The sequence below is a fragment of the Impatiens glandulifera genome, chromosome 2 (genome assembly GCF_907164915.1).
Source record: "Impatiens glandulifera chromosome 2, dImpGla2.1, whole genome shotgun sequence".
NCBI lineage: Eukaryota > Viridiplantae > Streptophyta > Magnoliopsida > Ericales > Balsaminaceae > Impatiens > Impatiens glandulifera.
Genome location: NC_061863.1, coordinates 22,422,128 through 22,438,145, shown reverse-complemented (window position 1 = coordinate 22,438,145; position 16,018 = coordinate 22,422,128). Strand labels below are relative to the sequence as shown.

The 16,018-nt window shown below is 33.8% G+C and overlaps 1 protein-coding gene across 1 annotated transcript; it reads left to right on the top strand.

Moving 5' to 3' along the window:
- Positions 1 to 14,733: 14,733 nt before the first annotated feature.
- LOC124924497 (protein ALP1-like) lies at positions 14,734 to 15,643 on the top strand. Its single transcript, XM_047464528.1, has 3 exons — positions 14,734 to 14,811; positions 14,901 to 15,132; positions 15,189 to 15,643. Exons 1-3 carry the CDS (start codon positions 14,734 to 14,736, stop codon positions 15,641 to 15,643), a joined length of 765 nt encoding a protein of 254 aa, XP_047320484.1.
- The last annotated feature ends 375 nt before the right edge of the window (positions 15,644 to 16,018 follow it).

Here is a 16,018-nt window from a genome sequence, read left to right as displayed (position 1 = left end):
TAGCATTTTTTTATAAAATTTCGTTAGGTATATTTTGTTTTCTTTTAATTAGATTAGTTAGATTAGATTTTGCAGATTAAGTTAGTTAGTATTTTATTATAATTATAATTGTTCCTTCAAAATAGGAATAATTAATAATAATACAATTGCTTTTTTTAATTGTTTGTTTTAATTTTATTTCTTTTGTAGGATAAAGGGAAATTGGTCAATCCAAGATCCACATGCAAGATCGAATCAGATTTGTGAATAGAGATAGGAAGATCCAAATCAAAGGCAAATCAACCCGAAGTAAGGCCAAGGAAAGGATCCAATTGACGGATCCGACCGGTCACCCGACTAATGGACCGACCCATGCCCAAGATTCGACCCATGAAATCAAATGTTAAAAGAGTTAGGTGAAGGCAACGGTCATCTTCTTGATGGTGACAACCACAAATCTTGAAATGACGATTCTATCATGTGCGGTCAAAAGAAAATAAAAAAAAGTTGCTGAAAAAGATGAGGAAGTGGCAAGAGAGAAAGTTTCAACGTGTGTGTAGAAGAAAAGATTGAAGACTTGGTTATTTTTTAATTATAAAATTAAAATGACTAACTATTACATCATTATTAAATAAAGATTAAATCCCATTGGATTGAAAACTTGATTTAGTGACATGTCAAGTGGAGATTGCTCCATTATTTTAAACATTTGTAAATGTTTAAAATAGTTTTCTTTCCAACGGTCAAGTTTGTTAAATGGGCCTTTGGGCCCTAAGGTTTCATAGCTTTGCCTATAAATACCCCTCTTAACACCCTAACAAAGGACTTGACCTTCAACCTTCACCTTCCTCTCTCTTCTCTCTCTAGGATGCCTATTTGAAAATTCTAAGCAAACACTACTCTTGTTAAGTTGGTCACAAGATTTGCTTAGGAAATCTTAGATTTGCTTATTGACTTTTTTATATTTTTTTTTATTTTTTTTTATTATTATTTTTATTATTTTCATTATTTTCATTATTTTTTTTATTTAAATAAAAAACCCCAAAATAGTAAAATTTTAGAACTTTAAATAATTCAATAAAGTTTCTTAAAAATTAATCTAGACTTAGGCCAATTAATTTTTGATTAATAACTTGCCTAGTTTTGATTTTTAGGATAACTTTATGTGTGAATTATTTGCTCTCGTTTTCTTTTATCTTTGCTTATTTTTTTATCCCATGCAAACCCATTAAATGTTTTAAATGGAAAATCCTAAAATGTAAAGCGTAAGAATGTTTTAAAGAAAGGTCAAAACTAATTAGTAGAGACCTTAGGGGCGTTGTGGGATATAGCGTCTAAAAAACCCTTTCCCACACGTAACCAAACGTCGAACTCACATCTCTTAAATTCCTAATTTTTGAAATTAGGTGGCGACTCTCTAGTCGTGAGGTTAATTAATATTGAAAAAAGTTAAAAAAAGGCCTATGACATACTTCCCATTAAAAAACTTCCAATCTCTCCCAGATTCGACGGGAAGGTAAGATATGGAGTTGTCTATAAAGCCTCGTTTTTAAAACTTAAATTTTTCAACATTAAAATTAATTTCCCTCACGTTTTCAGAAAATAAAATTTTTAAAGAGTGTCCCAGAATTTTCAAACTAGTCGATCAAAATATTTAAAAAAAAAATCGATCACAGTTTTCTGGCGACTCTGCTTGGGACATTCGACGTTTGACTTGAAAGTAATTTTGGCCAAGTATTTAAACTTTCTTACGCTTTAATTCATACTCCATGTTCACATTAATTGATTATTTGCATGAGACTTGGAGCTCCAATGTGAAGGTGTGTGGGTATACATCGTTGGATGAAGCTCACACATCTATATTTTATGTGCTAAGGGTAGTCAATGTGAATGACACCCTCAACCCTATGCCTTGAAGGCTTTTGTGTGATTTGAGAGTTGAGAAAAACAATAGGAAAAAACCCGAATTAACCCTCTCTTCTTTTCAAATATCCCCTACTATTGAAAATGAGGGATTTTGAAATAGAGGTGAGGGGGATGTCCAATTGAGAGCTCCCCTTACATCGAGAGATCCCTTTTGGGATAGTATCCTTGTCGGTGGAACAACTCTCTCTTAAGCCATTTCCAACTTTAGAACAAAAATCCAAAAAGCCAATTCTACCAAGCCGTTGCCTCGTCTCGTCCTGTCGAGCAACAAAGCCACGTCACGAAGCCCTTTACTTGACTACTATATATGATAAATACATGTATGCATATAGATATTTCTAGGCGCTCAGTTTATCCATTCAAAGTTTTAAAATGTCATGAAACATGTGAACAATTTCGAAAATTTGAGGCTAAACTTAATAGTTTTAAAGGAGTAAAATCGAGGAAACCTAGAAAAGCTAAAAAAAGAATCTAATGTAACTAGTTTTCTTTCTTTGTGTCTTTACTACTCAGATTTTAAGCGCAAGATCTAATCAAGAAAGACGCGTGAGACACAAAGACGATCAAGAGAGACGCATAAGGCGCAAAGAAGATCAAGAAAGACGAAAAGACTTGAAGATTCAAAGACTTAGACTAGATTTTTTATGCTTGAAATGTAAATCTCTTTATGAAGATACATGAGCGACATTGTAACGAAAGGATGAGGGGTGCTTGCTTTCTTTTCTTATTTTATTTTATGACTTGAGTTTGTGATTTTATTCATGACACTTAGGATTTTAATAAAATAACTCATTCTTATTTTAATCATCCTTTTCTACATGTTATACATTGTGAATGGGTAAATTGAGCGTCTATTGTGTGTTAGGGATTATGTGCATACGAGCAACGCATTGCTTGTTTTACTTGATAAAGTGGTTCAAACTGACTTTGTTCTCTTGAACACAACATACTCATATTCATCATAATTTTCAATGACTAACCCTCCAAAAAGGTTCAATGAGTCAGTTCATCTAAAGCTTGAAGACCTCACAACAGAAGTCGAAATTTATGTGACAATCGAACCCCTAAATCCGAAAAGCTTGCGAGAAGAAAGAGAAAGGGTAAGCAGGGAATTCCTGGACGGTTGGAAAGATGCAGAAAGGTCTATTCAAAATAAGAGCCATGCAAGCACGTCAAACTCAAGGACAAAATGCTCATCAAGAGAACTCATTTCTCCTAAACAAAGTCAACAATCATCACAAACAAGGAGTGCCACTACTGCTCCACCTCGTAGAAAATTTGACGGTTTGATGATGTCATTATTGAAGGCCTTAAGGAACTTGTTGCAGAAGAAACAATTGCAATAAACCTTAACACAAAAGAAGACCCTCAGATTGTTTTAATCGGAAAAAGTTTAAATGATTTAGAACGTGAAAATCTGACTAAACTTTTAAAATCAAACAAAGATGTTTTTGCATGGTCCTATAAAGATATGCCAGACATTGATCCAGAAATCATCCAACACCGCATACCACTTTATGAAGACGTAAAACCGGTGAAGCAGAAGCTCCGAAGAATGAAAGCAGACATCGTGGACAAGATCAAAGAGGAAGTTCAGAAACAGCTCGACGCAGGATTCCTTGAAGTGGTAGATTACCCGGAGTGGATCACCAATTAGTCTTAGTCGCAAAGAAAGATGGAAAAATCCGAGTATGTGTAGACTATCGAGATCTCAACAAAGCAAGCCCTAAAGATAGTTTCTCACTACCACACATCGACTTGCTAGTGTATCATGCAGCAAGCAATCAACTCCTATCATTCATGGATGGATTCTCAGGCTACAACCAAGTACTGATGGCTCCCGAAGACAAAGAGAAGACAACGTTCATCACATAAGTCGAAACATTTTGTTATCGAGTCATGCCTTTCGGACTGAAGAACGCAGGAGCAACGTATCAACGAGATTCCACAATGATTTTTCACGATATGATCCACAAGGAGGTAGAAGTCTATGTCAATGATATGATTGTCAAATCAAAAGATCGAGAAAGGCACATCCAAAATCTTGACAAATTCTTACAACGCATCAGGAAGTTCCAACCTAGGCTCAACCCAAAGAAGTGCACATTTGGAGTGACAGCAGGAAAGATATTAGGCTTCTTAATCACGCAAAGAGGAATTGAGGTTGATCCGAGCAAGATAGAAGTGATCACGGCAATGCCACCTCCACGAAGCGAGAAAGAAGTGCGAGGCTTTCTAGGAAAGATCCAGTATATAAGTCGATTTATAAACAAATTGACTATGACATGTGATCCTTTGTTTAAACTTTTAAGGAAAAATGAAAGATTCGTTTGGGATGACACTTGTCAGAACGCATTCGAGAAGATAAAGGGATACCTCAAGAATCCTCCCATTCTGATGCCGCCAAGACTGGGCATACCGCTAATCCTATACTTAACAGTCACGGAAAACGCAATGGGTAGTCTACTAGCCCAAGAAAACGAGGAAAAGATGGAAGTCGCAGTCTACTACATAAGCAAGCGCATGACAGGCTACGAACGTAATTACTCGCCAGTAGAAAATGTGTGTTGGGCCCTAGCTTGGGTTACTAAGAGGCTAAGGCATTACATGCAAGCCCACATAGTCAAGTTAGTATCATGACTCGATCCAATTCGTTATTTATTCCAGAAAATGCTTTTGTCTTCGAGGTTAGCTAAGTGGATGATGATGATATCAGAGTACGACATCGTGTACACAATTCAGAAATCTATTAAGGGGAGCGTTGTAGCAGATTTTCTCGCAGACCAACCAATCGAAGTTGAAGACGAAGAGGAGTTAGCATTCCCAGACGACGAAGTGATGACTATTAACCCTACAACCTGGAAGCTATTATTCGATGGAGCTTCAGGAAAACAAGGTTATGGCATCGGAATACTACTCATCGATCCTATGGGAACATACAACCCAATCTCAGTCAAGCTCGAATATCAAGTGACGAACAATGAGGCAGAGTATGAAGCGTGCATCTCTGACTTGAAGATTGCTCATGAAAAAGGAGCGAGACGTCTAGAAGTAGTAGGAGACTCAAACTTAGTTATTTCACAAGCTAATGGTGAATGACAAGTCAAAGGAGACAACCTCAAACCCTACCATCAACACTTATCGACTCTAATAGAAAAGTTTGAACATGTAACATTCACACATGCTCCGAGAAGTCAAAATCAATTCGCAGACGCTTTGGCCACGTTAGCAGCCATGACGCAAATCCCGGAAGGAATCAAAATGAAGCCTTTGAAGATTCGTTAGAAACAGAAACGAGACTTTGAGAAGAGGATGATTGCCAACACCGAAGTGGCCCCCAAACCTTGGTTCGAACCTCTATAGAAGTACGTTGAGCATGGAGAGTATCCTTCACACTTCCAAAAGAAAGAGAGGAGAGCTCTACTCCAATACGCAACCAACTATGTGCTACTCGCAGGAAAGCTATATCGACGCTCCTTTGACGGTCAGAACATGTTATGCATTGACCAACCTCAAGCATCACAGATCATGGAGGAAGTACATGCAGGAACATGTGGCCCACACATGAACGGATCAACACTCGCTATGAAGATCCTTTGCTTTGGCTATTACTGGCAGAACATGGAACAAGAATGTGTAGAATATGTTAAGAAGTGTAATCAATGTCAAGTTTACGCGAACTTGAAGCACACCCCAGCATCTCTACTTTACAACATGACTTCACCATGGCCATTCTCGACATGGGGAATAGATATCATCGGGAAAATTTATCCTCACGCTTCAAACGGACACGAATTCATCCTGGTAGCTATCGATTATGTCACAAAGTGGGTCGAAGCTCAATCATACAAGGTTCTCAAGTCATCACATGTTGCCAAGTTCATACGAAACAACATCATTGCACGTTATGGAGTTCCCCATGCTTTGATCTCAGACAATGGTGGACACTTCCGGGGAGAAGTACTCAAAGTACTAGATGAATACATGATTGAACACCACAAATCCTCACTTTATCGTCCTCAAACGAACGACGCAGTAGAGGCAGCGAACAAGAACATCATCAATATCATCAAGAAGATGACTCAGACATACAAGGATTGGCACGAGAAGCTTCCATACGCCTTATGGGGATATAGAACAACCATTCGAACATCAACGGGAGAAACGTCATTTGCATTGGTCTACGGAATGGATGCAGTGCAACCTATCGAAATCGAAGTTCCTACTTTAAGAGTTTTACTCGAGACACAAGTAGTGGAGGAAGATTGGTGTAAGTCACGGTACAATCAGCTAGCCCTTATGGAAGGCAAAAGGTTAAACGCATTATGTCATACGCAATCATACCAAAGAAGAATGACCAGAGCTTTCAACAAGAAGGTGAAACCTAGGAACATTCAAGAAGACGATTTAGTTCTAAAGAAGAACTTACGGATACTAGACCCTAGAGGGAAATTCCAAACACCATGGGAAGGACCCTACCTCGTCAAGAAGGTCTTTTTAGGTGGCGCCACGAGATTGACCACCTTGGACGAAGAAGAACTCTCAGCACCCTTCAATGTCGACATGCTCAAAAGATACTTCATCTAAAGCATGCGTGTTGAATCCCATACACCAAAGTTCATAACTCATAAGTTGTGAACTACGTAAGACTTGATCTCTCTCGAGAGTACGTAGGCAACCCATCCAGGATGCGGTCACCACTATCAATTATCGAAAGAAGTTGATAGACATTTCATTTCACATAACATGCATTCATTTCTCATTACATACATCAAAGTTCATAACTTCACAAGTTGTGAACTACGTGAGACCTGATCTCTCTCGAGAGTACGTAGGAAACCCATCTAGGGTGCGGTCACCACTGTCAATTATCGAAAGAAGTTGATAGACATTTCATTTCACAACACATCGCATACATTCATTGCATATACATTAAAAAGGGAGTTAATCACACTCTGAGTTGACTCCTAAACCAAAAACTCCTAGTCAATACTAGGGGCATTTTTATTAAAATAAAAATGACTATAAGATCCTCACAGAGTCCCACTTGAGAAAATATAACGCCCAAAGCTAAAGTATTTTTCTCTTCGACTTATGATCTCAAAAGATTTTCAAAACATTCACACATACACAAACATTTTTCATAAGGATGTGCATGGAACTACGTTGGACCTGGATTCCCTTAACTATGGGATACGTAGGCAGCTTGTATGAGCCCGGTCCTAAACATTTTCAAAAATCAAACCCAATATCGACACTAGGGGCATTTTACGAAAATGAAATGATTGAAAGATCCTCACATAGTTAGCTTAAATGAGTAAATATAACGCCTAACACATGGCTAAAGCACTTTATTCTCTAGCAGCTTAGGATCTTAAATGATTTTCAGCTTAAGTCAATTGTCACTCCAACAGATACTTAAGGAAATTTCCCTAGCTTAAGTCAATTGCTACTCCAGCAGAAACTTAAGAAAATTCCTCAACGAGATGCGGAATCACGATCTATCCGTGATACAATTTCGGAACTACGTTCAGACCGAATTTCTCCTTTTATGATAATACGTAGGCAACTTTTCACAAGTACGGTCTCAAATCCCCAGCAAGCCAAATCTTGAGCTAGGACAAAATACATCCCCAAAGAGTTAAAGCCAACGAGAAATTGGGATCACAAATCTATCCAAAACAATCAAACCTCTTGTGTCGAAACTAGGGGCATTTGTGGAAGATAAAAACAATATAGACCCCTAAATTTTTCTAGTGCCAAGCGAACTGATGAGCAAGTGCAAGAAATAAGTAGGGATGCGGGAAAATACGTTTCTCCCCAATGGATGTCTCTTGACGAACTAATGTAACTTGTGGAATCCGAGTAAAGCGCTTCGTAAACGGATCTATCTCGAGCCTAGACAAAAGCTTAAACTACTGGTGTTTAAGAGGGAGATCATAAAAAGATGAATGCCCAAACTTGGAACCATGTCATCAACAAAGGCGATGTCTTGTCTCAATTGGAGGTCAAGTGCCAAAGATCTAAGACCTCAAGAAAAGTAAAATCAATTAAACAAAGACTGTGTTGGTTGAGATATGAAATACAATACTGTTGTTCATTTAGATTCTATCTAATTGCTAAGCAAGAACAAAGTGTTTGAATCTATCAGATACACCCCGGTCATAAAGAAAAGAGGCTGAATAAAATAGAAAAATACTCGTAGAGGTTGAGATATTGAAATCACCATTTGTTGTTCATCTAGACTCTTGTCTAAATTGCCAATGCAAGAACAAGAATGTACCGATTCTATTAAATATACCCTGAGTATAAAAAGAGCCCAAGGCCATAGAATCTTAAGCACACTGACCTCCGAATTTGAGAAACGAGACTCAACCTCATGACGCATGGTTGAAAGATTAAGCATTCGAGCGAACAAATCCCTCAAAAAACTCAGGGCAAAACGTCTCGGCGAAAGACAAGTTCCTAAAAGTGATAGCATGAATCTCGAAGAACATCGATTACATGTGGTTTCCTCTCGACGCACTCTAAGGAAGAAAGTATGGAACCGATTCTTGAAAGTATTTCAAGACCGTTGAAGAAGACGCTAGTGCTTTGAAAATTAAGGAAGTATAACTTCGAACTTAATCACTAATCAGAATTGTGATTAAAAAGTATTTCGCTAAACTGACCAGCGATACTCAAATCCATATAATCACTAAGCAGAATTGTGATTAAAAAGTGTTTCGCTAAACTGACCAGCGGCACTTAAATCTATATAATCACTAAGCAGAATTGTGATTAAAAAGTATTTCGCTAAACTGACCAGCGATACTCAAATCCATATAATCACTAAGCAGAATTGTGATTAAAAAGTGTTTCGCTAAACTGACCAGTGGCACTTAAATCTATATAATCACTAAACAGAATTGTGATTAAATAGTATTTCGCTAAACTGACCAGCGATACTCAAACCTATAATAATCACTAAGCAGAATTGTGATTAAAAAGTGTTTCACTAAACTGACCAGCGGCACTTAAATCTATATAATCACTAAGCAGAATTGTGATTAAATAGTATTCGCTAAACTGACCAGCGATACTTAAATTTATATAATCACTAAGAAGAATTGTGATTAAATAGTATTTCGCTAAATTGACCAGCGATACTTAGATTCTATATAATCACTAAGCAGAATTGTAATTAAAAAGTGTTTCGCTAAACTGACCAGCGGCACTTAAATCTATATAATCACTAAGCAGAATTGTGATTAAATAGTATTCGCTAAACTGACCAGCGATACTTAAATCTATATAATCACTAAGCAGAATTGTGATTAAATAGTATTTCGCTAAATTGACCAGCGATACTTAGAATCTATATAATCACTAAGCAGAATTGTGATTAAAAAGTTTTTCGCTAAACTGACCAGCGGCACTTAAATCTATATAATCACTAAGCAGAATTGTGATTAAATAGTATTCGCTAAACTGACCAGCGATACTTAAATCTATATAATCACTAAGCAGAATTGTGATTAAATAGTATTTCGCTAAATTGACCAGCGATACTTAAATTCATAATAATCACTAAGTAGAATTGTAATTAAAAAGTATTTCGCTAAACTGACCAGCGATACTTAAATCTATATAATCACTAAGCAGAATTGTGATTAAATAGTATTTCGCTAAACTGACCAGCGATACTTAAATCTATAATAATCACTAAGTAGAGTTGTGATTATATAGTATTTCGCTAAACTGACCAGCGATACTTAAACCTATAATAATCACTAAGCAGAGTTGTGATTAGAATAATCATTAAGATTTTTTCGCTCCATGTGAAAAGCGAGACAAACTTAATCACTAAACAGAGTTGTGATTAAAATGACTATTAAATTGCTCAATGAAAAGAGTAATAAATAATAAACACAATCAGCAAACTAAGTCAAGATGTGTACTCATGTACAATCCAAAGACTAGGCGAGGTGTGTAGAAATATTGTCGAAACCACCAGGCTCGATCTACACGATCGATAAACCAGGAGCGATGCATATTCTAAACAAAGGTGAATCGTCAACGAGTGGATGATAAACCGACTTTGAAGAATGAAAGGTAAATTACACGGGTCTCCCGAGAGACTCGTCAGGTTTGTTCTCTTTTCATTCAAAGGATCTGAAATAAACTATAAGTTGGGTGTTTTCAAAACGCAGTGCCTATTTTCAAGCTTGGACATGCATTTTTCTAAAACCGAGTGTTTTCTACAAATTTTGTCCAAGAGGGGCATTCTGTAGACACTCATTTTTCACACCAAATTTTATAGTTTATGCTTTTCATAAATCTGAGTCTATAAAATTTTCTCGAATTCATTCACGGACTCATTGCACGATTTATATTAAAGACGATTATTTTTTAAAACAATTGAGTTTTTGAAAATAATTGATTTTGGATTCTTAATAAAGTTAAGGTAGTAATTTGTCTATGTTACAACACTTAGAGAAGTTATTATACTTAAAATATTCAAGGTTTTATTTAATTAATTACTTGGGTATTTATAAAAAATAAAAATTAAAAAAATTATTTACAAAATATATATTAGCGTTTTTTATAAAATTTCGTTAGGTATATTTTGTTTTCTTTTAATTAGATTAGTTTGTTAGATTAGTTAGATTAGATTTTGCAGATTAAGTTAGTTAGTATTTTATTATAATTATAATTGTTCCTTAGAAATAGGAATAATTAATAATAATACAATTGCTTTTTTTAATTGTTTGTTTTAATTTTATTTCTTTTGTAGGATAAAGGGAAATTGGTCAATCCAAGATCCACATGCAAGATTCGGATCATATTTGTGAATAGAGATAGGAAGATCCAAATCAAAGGCAAATCAACCCGAAGTAAGGCCAAGGAAAGGATCCAATTGACGGATCCGACCGGTCACCCGACTAATGGACCGACCCATGCCCAAGATTCGACCCATGAAATCAAATGTTAAAAGAGTTAGGTGAAGGCAACGGTCATCTTCTTGATAGTGACAACCACAAATCTTGAAATGACGATTCTATCATGTGCGGTCAAAAGAAAATAAAAAAAGTTGCTAAAAAAGAGGAGGAAGTGGCAAGAGAGAAAGTTTCAACGTGTGTAGAAGAAAAGATTGAAGACTTGGTTATTTTTTAATTATAAAATTAAAATGACTAAGTATTACATCATTATTAAATAAAGATTAAATCCCATTGGATTGAAAACTTGATTTAGTGACATGTCAAGTGGAGATTGCTCCATTATTTTAAACATTTATAAATGTTTAAAATAGTTTTCTTTCCAACGGTCAAGTTTGTTAAATGGGCCTTTGGGCCCTAGGGTTTCATAGCTTTGCCTATAAATACCCCTCTTAACACCCTAGCAAAGGACTTGAACTTCAACTCTCGACCTTCAACCTTCACCTTCCTCTCTTCTCTCTCTAGGATGCCTATTTGAAAATCCTAAGCAAACACCACTCTTGTTAAGTTGGTCACAAGATTTGTTTAGGAAATCTTAGATTAAATACCACCCTTAACATCAAAAGAGAGAGCAGCCCCATTGTAAGCTCTTTTGTCTTTTTTTTTTTTTTCTTTTTGAATTTGAATCTTTTTTTGCTTTTTTTTTTTTTTTAATTTCATATATTATTTCTTTAGGTTTTCTATTTTGATAGGTGTTTAGGATTTTTACTTTTCTTGTTGTAAAAATGTAATCTAAAAAAAAACTTAATGTATATAAAGGTCATTGACCTAAAATTTCTTTAAAACCAAAACCGGCCCTTAAATTGGCTATTTCAAAAATAAAAATATAAAACTTAAAGCCAAAACAAAGAAGCAATCTTCTTTTATTATTATTTTTTTTTTATAATTGTTAGGATTAGGTTTTTGTATGTATATAGGTGTTTATATATTTTAAAACCTTGCTGGATTTATTTATTTTTTGTTGCAATTCGGGATCCATTTGGATCACCAAGTGTTAGTTAGTAGGATTAGGTCAAAACGGCACAATGAACCATATTTGTGTGTCATCCGGTCAAGGAGCCTTTCCACATGAAAAGATCTGATGCTTTCCCGACGTTTCCAGCACTTCAGGATGCATTTGTGCACATAAAGACCGAAGATTTTTGCACCCAAGGATGGAGGACATAACTGCATTTATTTATTTATTTATTTTCAGTTTTCTTTAGTCTTAGGTTTGTTTTGTTTGACATTTTGTATTTTGCTTAGTTAATAGTTTGTGTCTTGCTTGATCCTAGGTTAGAAAAAAAATTAAAATTAAATCCTAACTAAAATTGAATTTAGCCCAAACTTAGACTTAGAATTTTCTTTAGACATAGTACTTTTATTTATTTATTTTTTTTATTTTTTATTATTATTATTATTTTTATTATTTTCATTATTTTCATTATTTTTTTTATTTAAATAAAAAACCCCAAAATAGTAAAATTTTAGACCTTTAAATAATTCACTAAAGTTTCTTAAAAATTAATCTAGACTTAGGCCAATTAATTTTTGATTAATAACTTGCCTAGTTTTGATTTTTAGGATAACTTTATGTGTGAATTATTTGCTCTCGTTTTCTTTTATCTTTGCTTATTTTTTTATCCCATGCAAACCCATTAAATGTTTAAAATGGAAAATCTTAAAATGTAAAGCGTAAGAATGTTTTAAAGAAAGGCCAAAATTAATTAGTAGAGACCTTAGGGGCGTTGTGGGATATAGCGTCTAAAAAACCATTTCCCACACGTAACCAAACGCCGAACTCACATCTCTTAAATTCCTAATTTTTGAAATTAGGTGGCGACTCTCTAGTCGTGAGGTTAATTAATATTGAAAAAAGTTAAAAAAGGCTTATGACATACTTCCCATTAAAAAACTCCCAATCTCTCCCAGATTCGACGGGAAGGTAAGATATGGAGTTGTTTATAAAGCCTCGTTTTTAAAACTTAAATTTTTTAACATTAAAATTAATTCCCCTCACGTTTTCAAAAAATAAATTTTTTAAAGAGTGTCCCAGAATTTTCAAACTAGTCGATCAAAATATTTTTTAAAAAAATCGATCACAGTAACGTAGCATTTTTTGGCGATCAAATAAATGTATTTTTTAATTAAAATTTTACTCGGTAATTACATAAAAATACTAACAAACACAATTACAAAATACTAACAAGCACAATTACTAAATTATTCTTGTTAATGAGTCGGTACAAAAGAAGACAAAATTTCTTCATTATGTTGACTATACCAATCAATCAATTCAAGAAAATTACCTTTATTTGATGAACTACTTGACTCATCATGTCCTCGAAAAGATAATCCTTGCCTCAATAGAAAGCGTGTTACATCAAACATTATCGTTAAACGGGTGCGATAATTTATTCTATATCACGACCATGTGTACGTAAAACGTTTCTCATGTTATGTCTTTGATCTTGAAATGATTCAAATTGTTTTATAGCTTCATTATGACAACTATTTGAAATTCCCATATGTCGATTGAATCTTTCTAATGCCCTTTTCCAATTTTTGTACCCATCTCCTATAAATGTATCATCTACATTTTCTTTATTTAAAGGCTTAAAAAGATAACACTAAAAACAAAATGATGCATCTTTTGATATGCTATATTCTAACCATGTATATTTGATCAGTAACATTAGACTCATTAGTAGGCTCATTAATTGATTGAGAAGGCTCAGATTGGTCATGTAATGTAGAAGTACAAATTCGTTTATAGAACATCTCCATTATTCTATATTCTACCTAAAATAAATAACAAAAATTAAATATGTGTCATAACCTAGCCCCTAAATAAAATCTAACAAATACATTTATTTGTTATAATAGTTTAAAACTAATTTAAAATTAAGAAATATAAAATAATATTTTACCTTTATATTTATATAAATGATTATTTTACCCTTATATTTATATAAATTATTATTTTAATCTTTATTTTATAAGTAATTTGTATTATTAATTAATTATATTAAAATTAATAATATATATATATATATAATTAAAATATAAATGTAGTTTTTAAATAAATTACAATCTTATAATTTTCATTATTTTATATATAATTCTTTATATTTTAAATTATATAAATAAATCTTATATATATATATATAATATAAATGTAATTTTTAAATAAATTACAATCTTATATGATTTTCATTATTTCATATATAATTCTTTATATTTTAAATTAAATAAATTACAATCTTATATAATTTTCATTATTTTATATATAATTCTTTATATTTTAAATTATATAAATAAATCTTATTTATATATTAACTAAAATTTATGTATTATCATAAATATTGTATCTTAGAAAATATTTTGGTATAAAATAAAACATTAACAATAATTACTTTAATAAAATTATATTTGAAATTAGAATCCTATAACTATGAATTAGTTTAATAATAATTACTTTAATAAAATTATAATTGAAATTAGAATCCTATAATTATGAATTAGTTTTTTTTATTAATTTTTATAAAAGAAAGTGTTAGTTTATTATAAATATTTATATATTAGAAAATAATGTTTGTATAAAATAAAAAAAAAATATTATTTTATAAAAAGAAGTGTGAAGTTATTATAAAGAAAATGTGAGAGGCACGGCTCCCAAGGCCCCTTTAGGTCCGCCACTGTTTGAGGTTAAAGAAGGTTGCGAAATACAAAGCACATGTTGATTGATGAACAAGTTGCAATGTTTCTACACATTCTAGCCCATCATGTCAAAAATCGGGTGATAAAGTTTAGATTTCGACGATCAGGTGAAACAATTAATATGCATTTTCGAGGTGTTTTAAATTATATTATGCTGCACAAAGATTTGTTGAAGATACCAGAACCAATCCCCATTGACTCCACAGATGAAAGATGGAAATGGGTTAAGGTATAATTAGAAGGTTTTAGTCTTACATTATCTTTATACAATCAATAGTTATATAAACCTAATTTGATTTTTTGTGTGTGATCTGATAGAATCGTTTAGGAGCCATAGATGGGACATACATAAATGTTAGGGTATCCTCAACAGACAAACCTAGATACAGGAACAGAAAGGGGGAGATTGCTCAAAATATTTTAGCAGCATGCTCACCGGATGAGCAATTTATTTATGTTCTGGCTGGTTGGGAAGGATCTGCGGCTGATAGTAGAGTTTTGCGTGATGCAATTTCGAGACCAAATGGGCTAAAGGTTTCTATAGGTAATTAATTTTTTTGTGATTGCAATTACATTATTTAAAATGATGAATTATTAAACTTTTAGGTCAGTATTATCTTTTTGATGCTGGATACACTAATGGTGAGGGGTTTCTTGCACCATATAGAGGACAAAGAAATCATTTGAATGATTGGAGGGATGGACATCGGCCTACTACTGCCGAAGAATATTTCAATATGAAGCATTCATCGGCTAGAAACGTGATAGAGATGTGCTTTGGTCAGCTTAAAGCTCGATGGGCTATTCTTAGAAGTCCTTCTTTCTATCCTATTGGAATCCAAACACAAATAGTGTTGGCTTGTTTTTTGTTACATAATCATATAAAGAAAACCATGCTGGTTGATCCGTTGGGAGATGACATTCATTCGAGCGGAAGTCAACCCAATGTAGAGTTTTCTAAAAGCATAACCGAGATTGAAACATCTGATGTATGGACCTCCTTTCGAGAACACCTAGCGCATAGCATGTATAGTGAGTGGGAAAGTTCACACTGTGGATAATATTTGAACTGGAAAAGCAGAAGCCTTTCTAGAAGAGGTTCTGTTTCTAGAGTCCTTTTGGGCTATTGTGATTCTCAATTCTACTTGTAAATCTCCAATTCTTGTTGATATTCTCGGAGTAACCATAGTGTAGTGAAGTTAAGAATTCTCATAAACCCTAAACATCTACAACATTCAGCTGAGAAAAAGTTAAGTATGGAGAACCACAGCTGAGTTGAGCGAATAATTACCGTGGAGAGGAACGACCTTCTTGAGCTAAGCGAAGGGAACACACTGTGAATCTGGCACAATATTTTGGGCGGAATATGTTTACTAAGACTAGAACAAGGTGGAGTGATAAAGTAAAAGGAGGGTATTTTGGTAATCTAACATCAA

What these genes read in the sequence shown, in the direction of transcription:
- LOC124924497 (XM_047464528.1), top strand. Translation starts at nt 14,734, where the DNA reads ATGCTGCACAAAGATTTGTTGAAGATACCAGAACCAATCCCCATTGAC. An exon ending in AAAGATGGAAATGGGTTAAG is followed by an intron (nt 14,812 to 14,900) that starts GTATAATTAGAA and finishes GTGATCTGATAG; the next exon opens with AATCGTTTAGGAGCCATAGA. An exon ending in AAAGGTTTCTATAGGTAATT is followed by an intron (nt 15,133 to 15,188) that starts AATTTTTTTGTG and finishes TTAAACTTTTAG; the next exon opens with GTCAGTATTATCTTTTTGAT.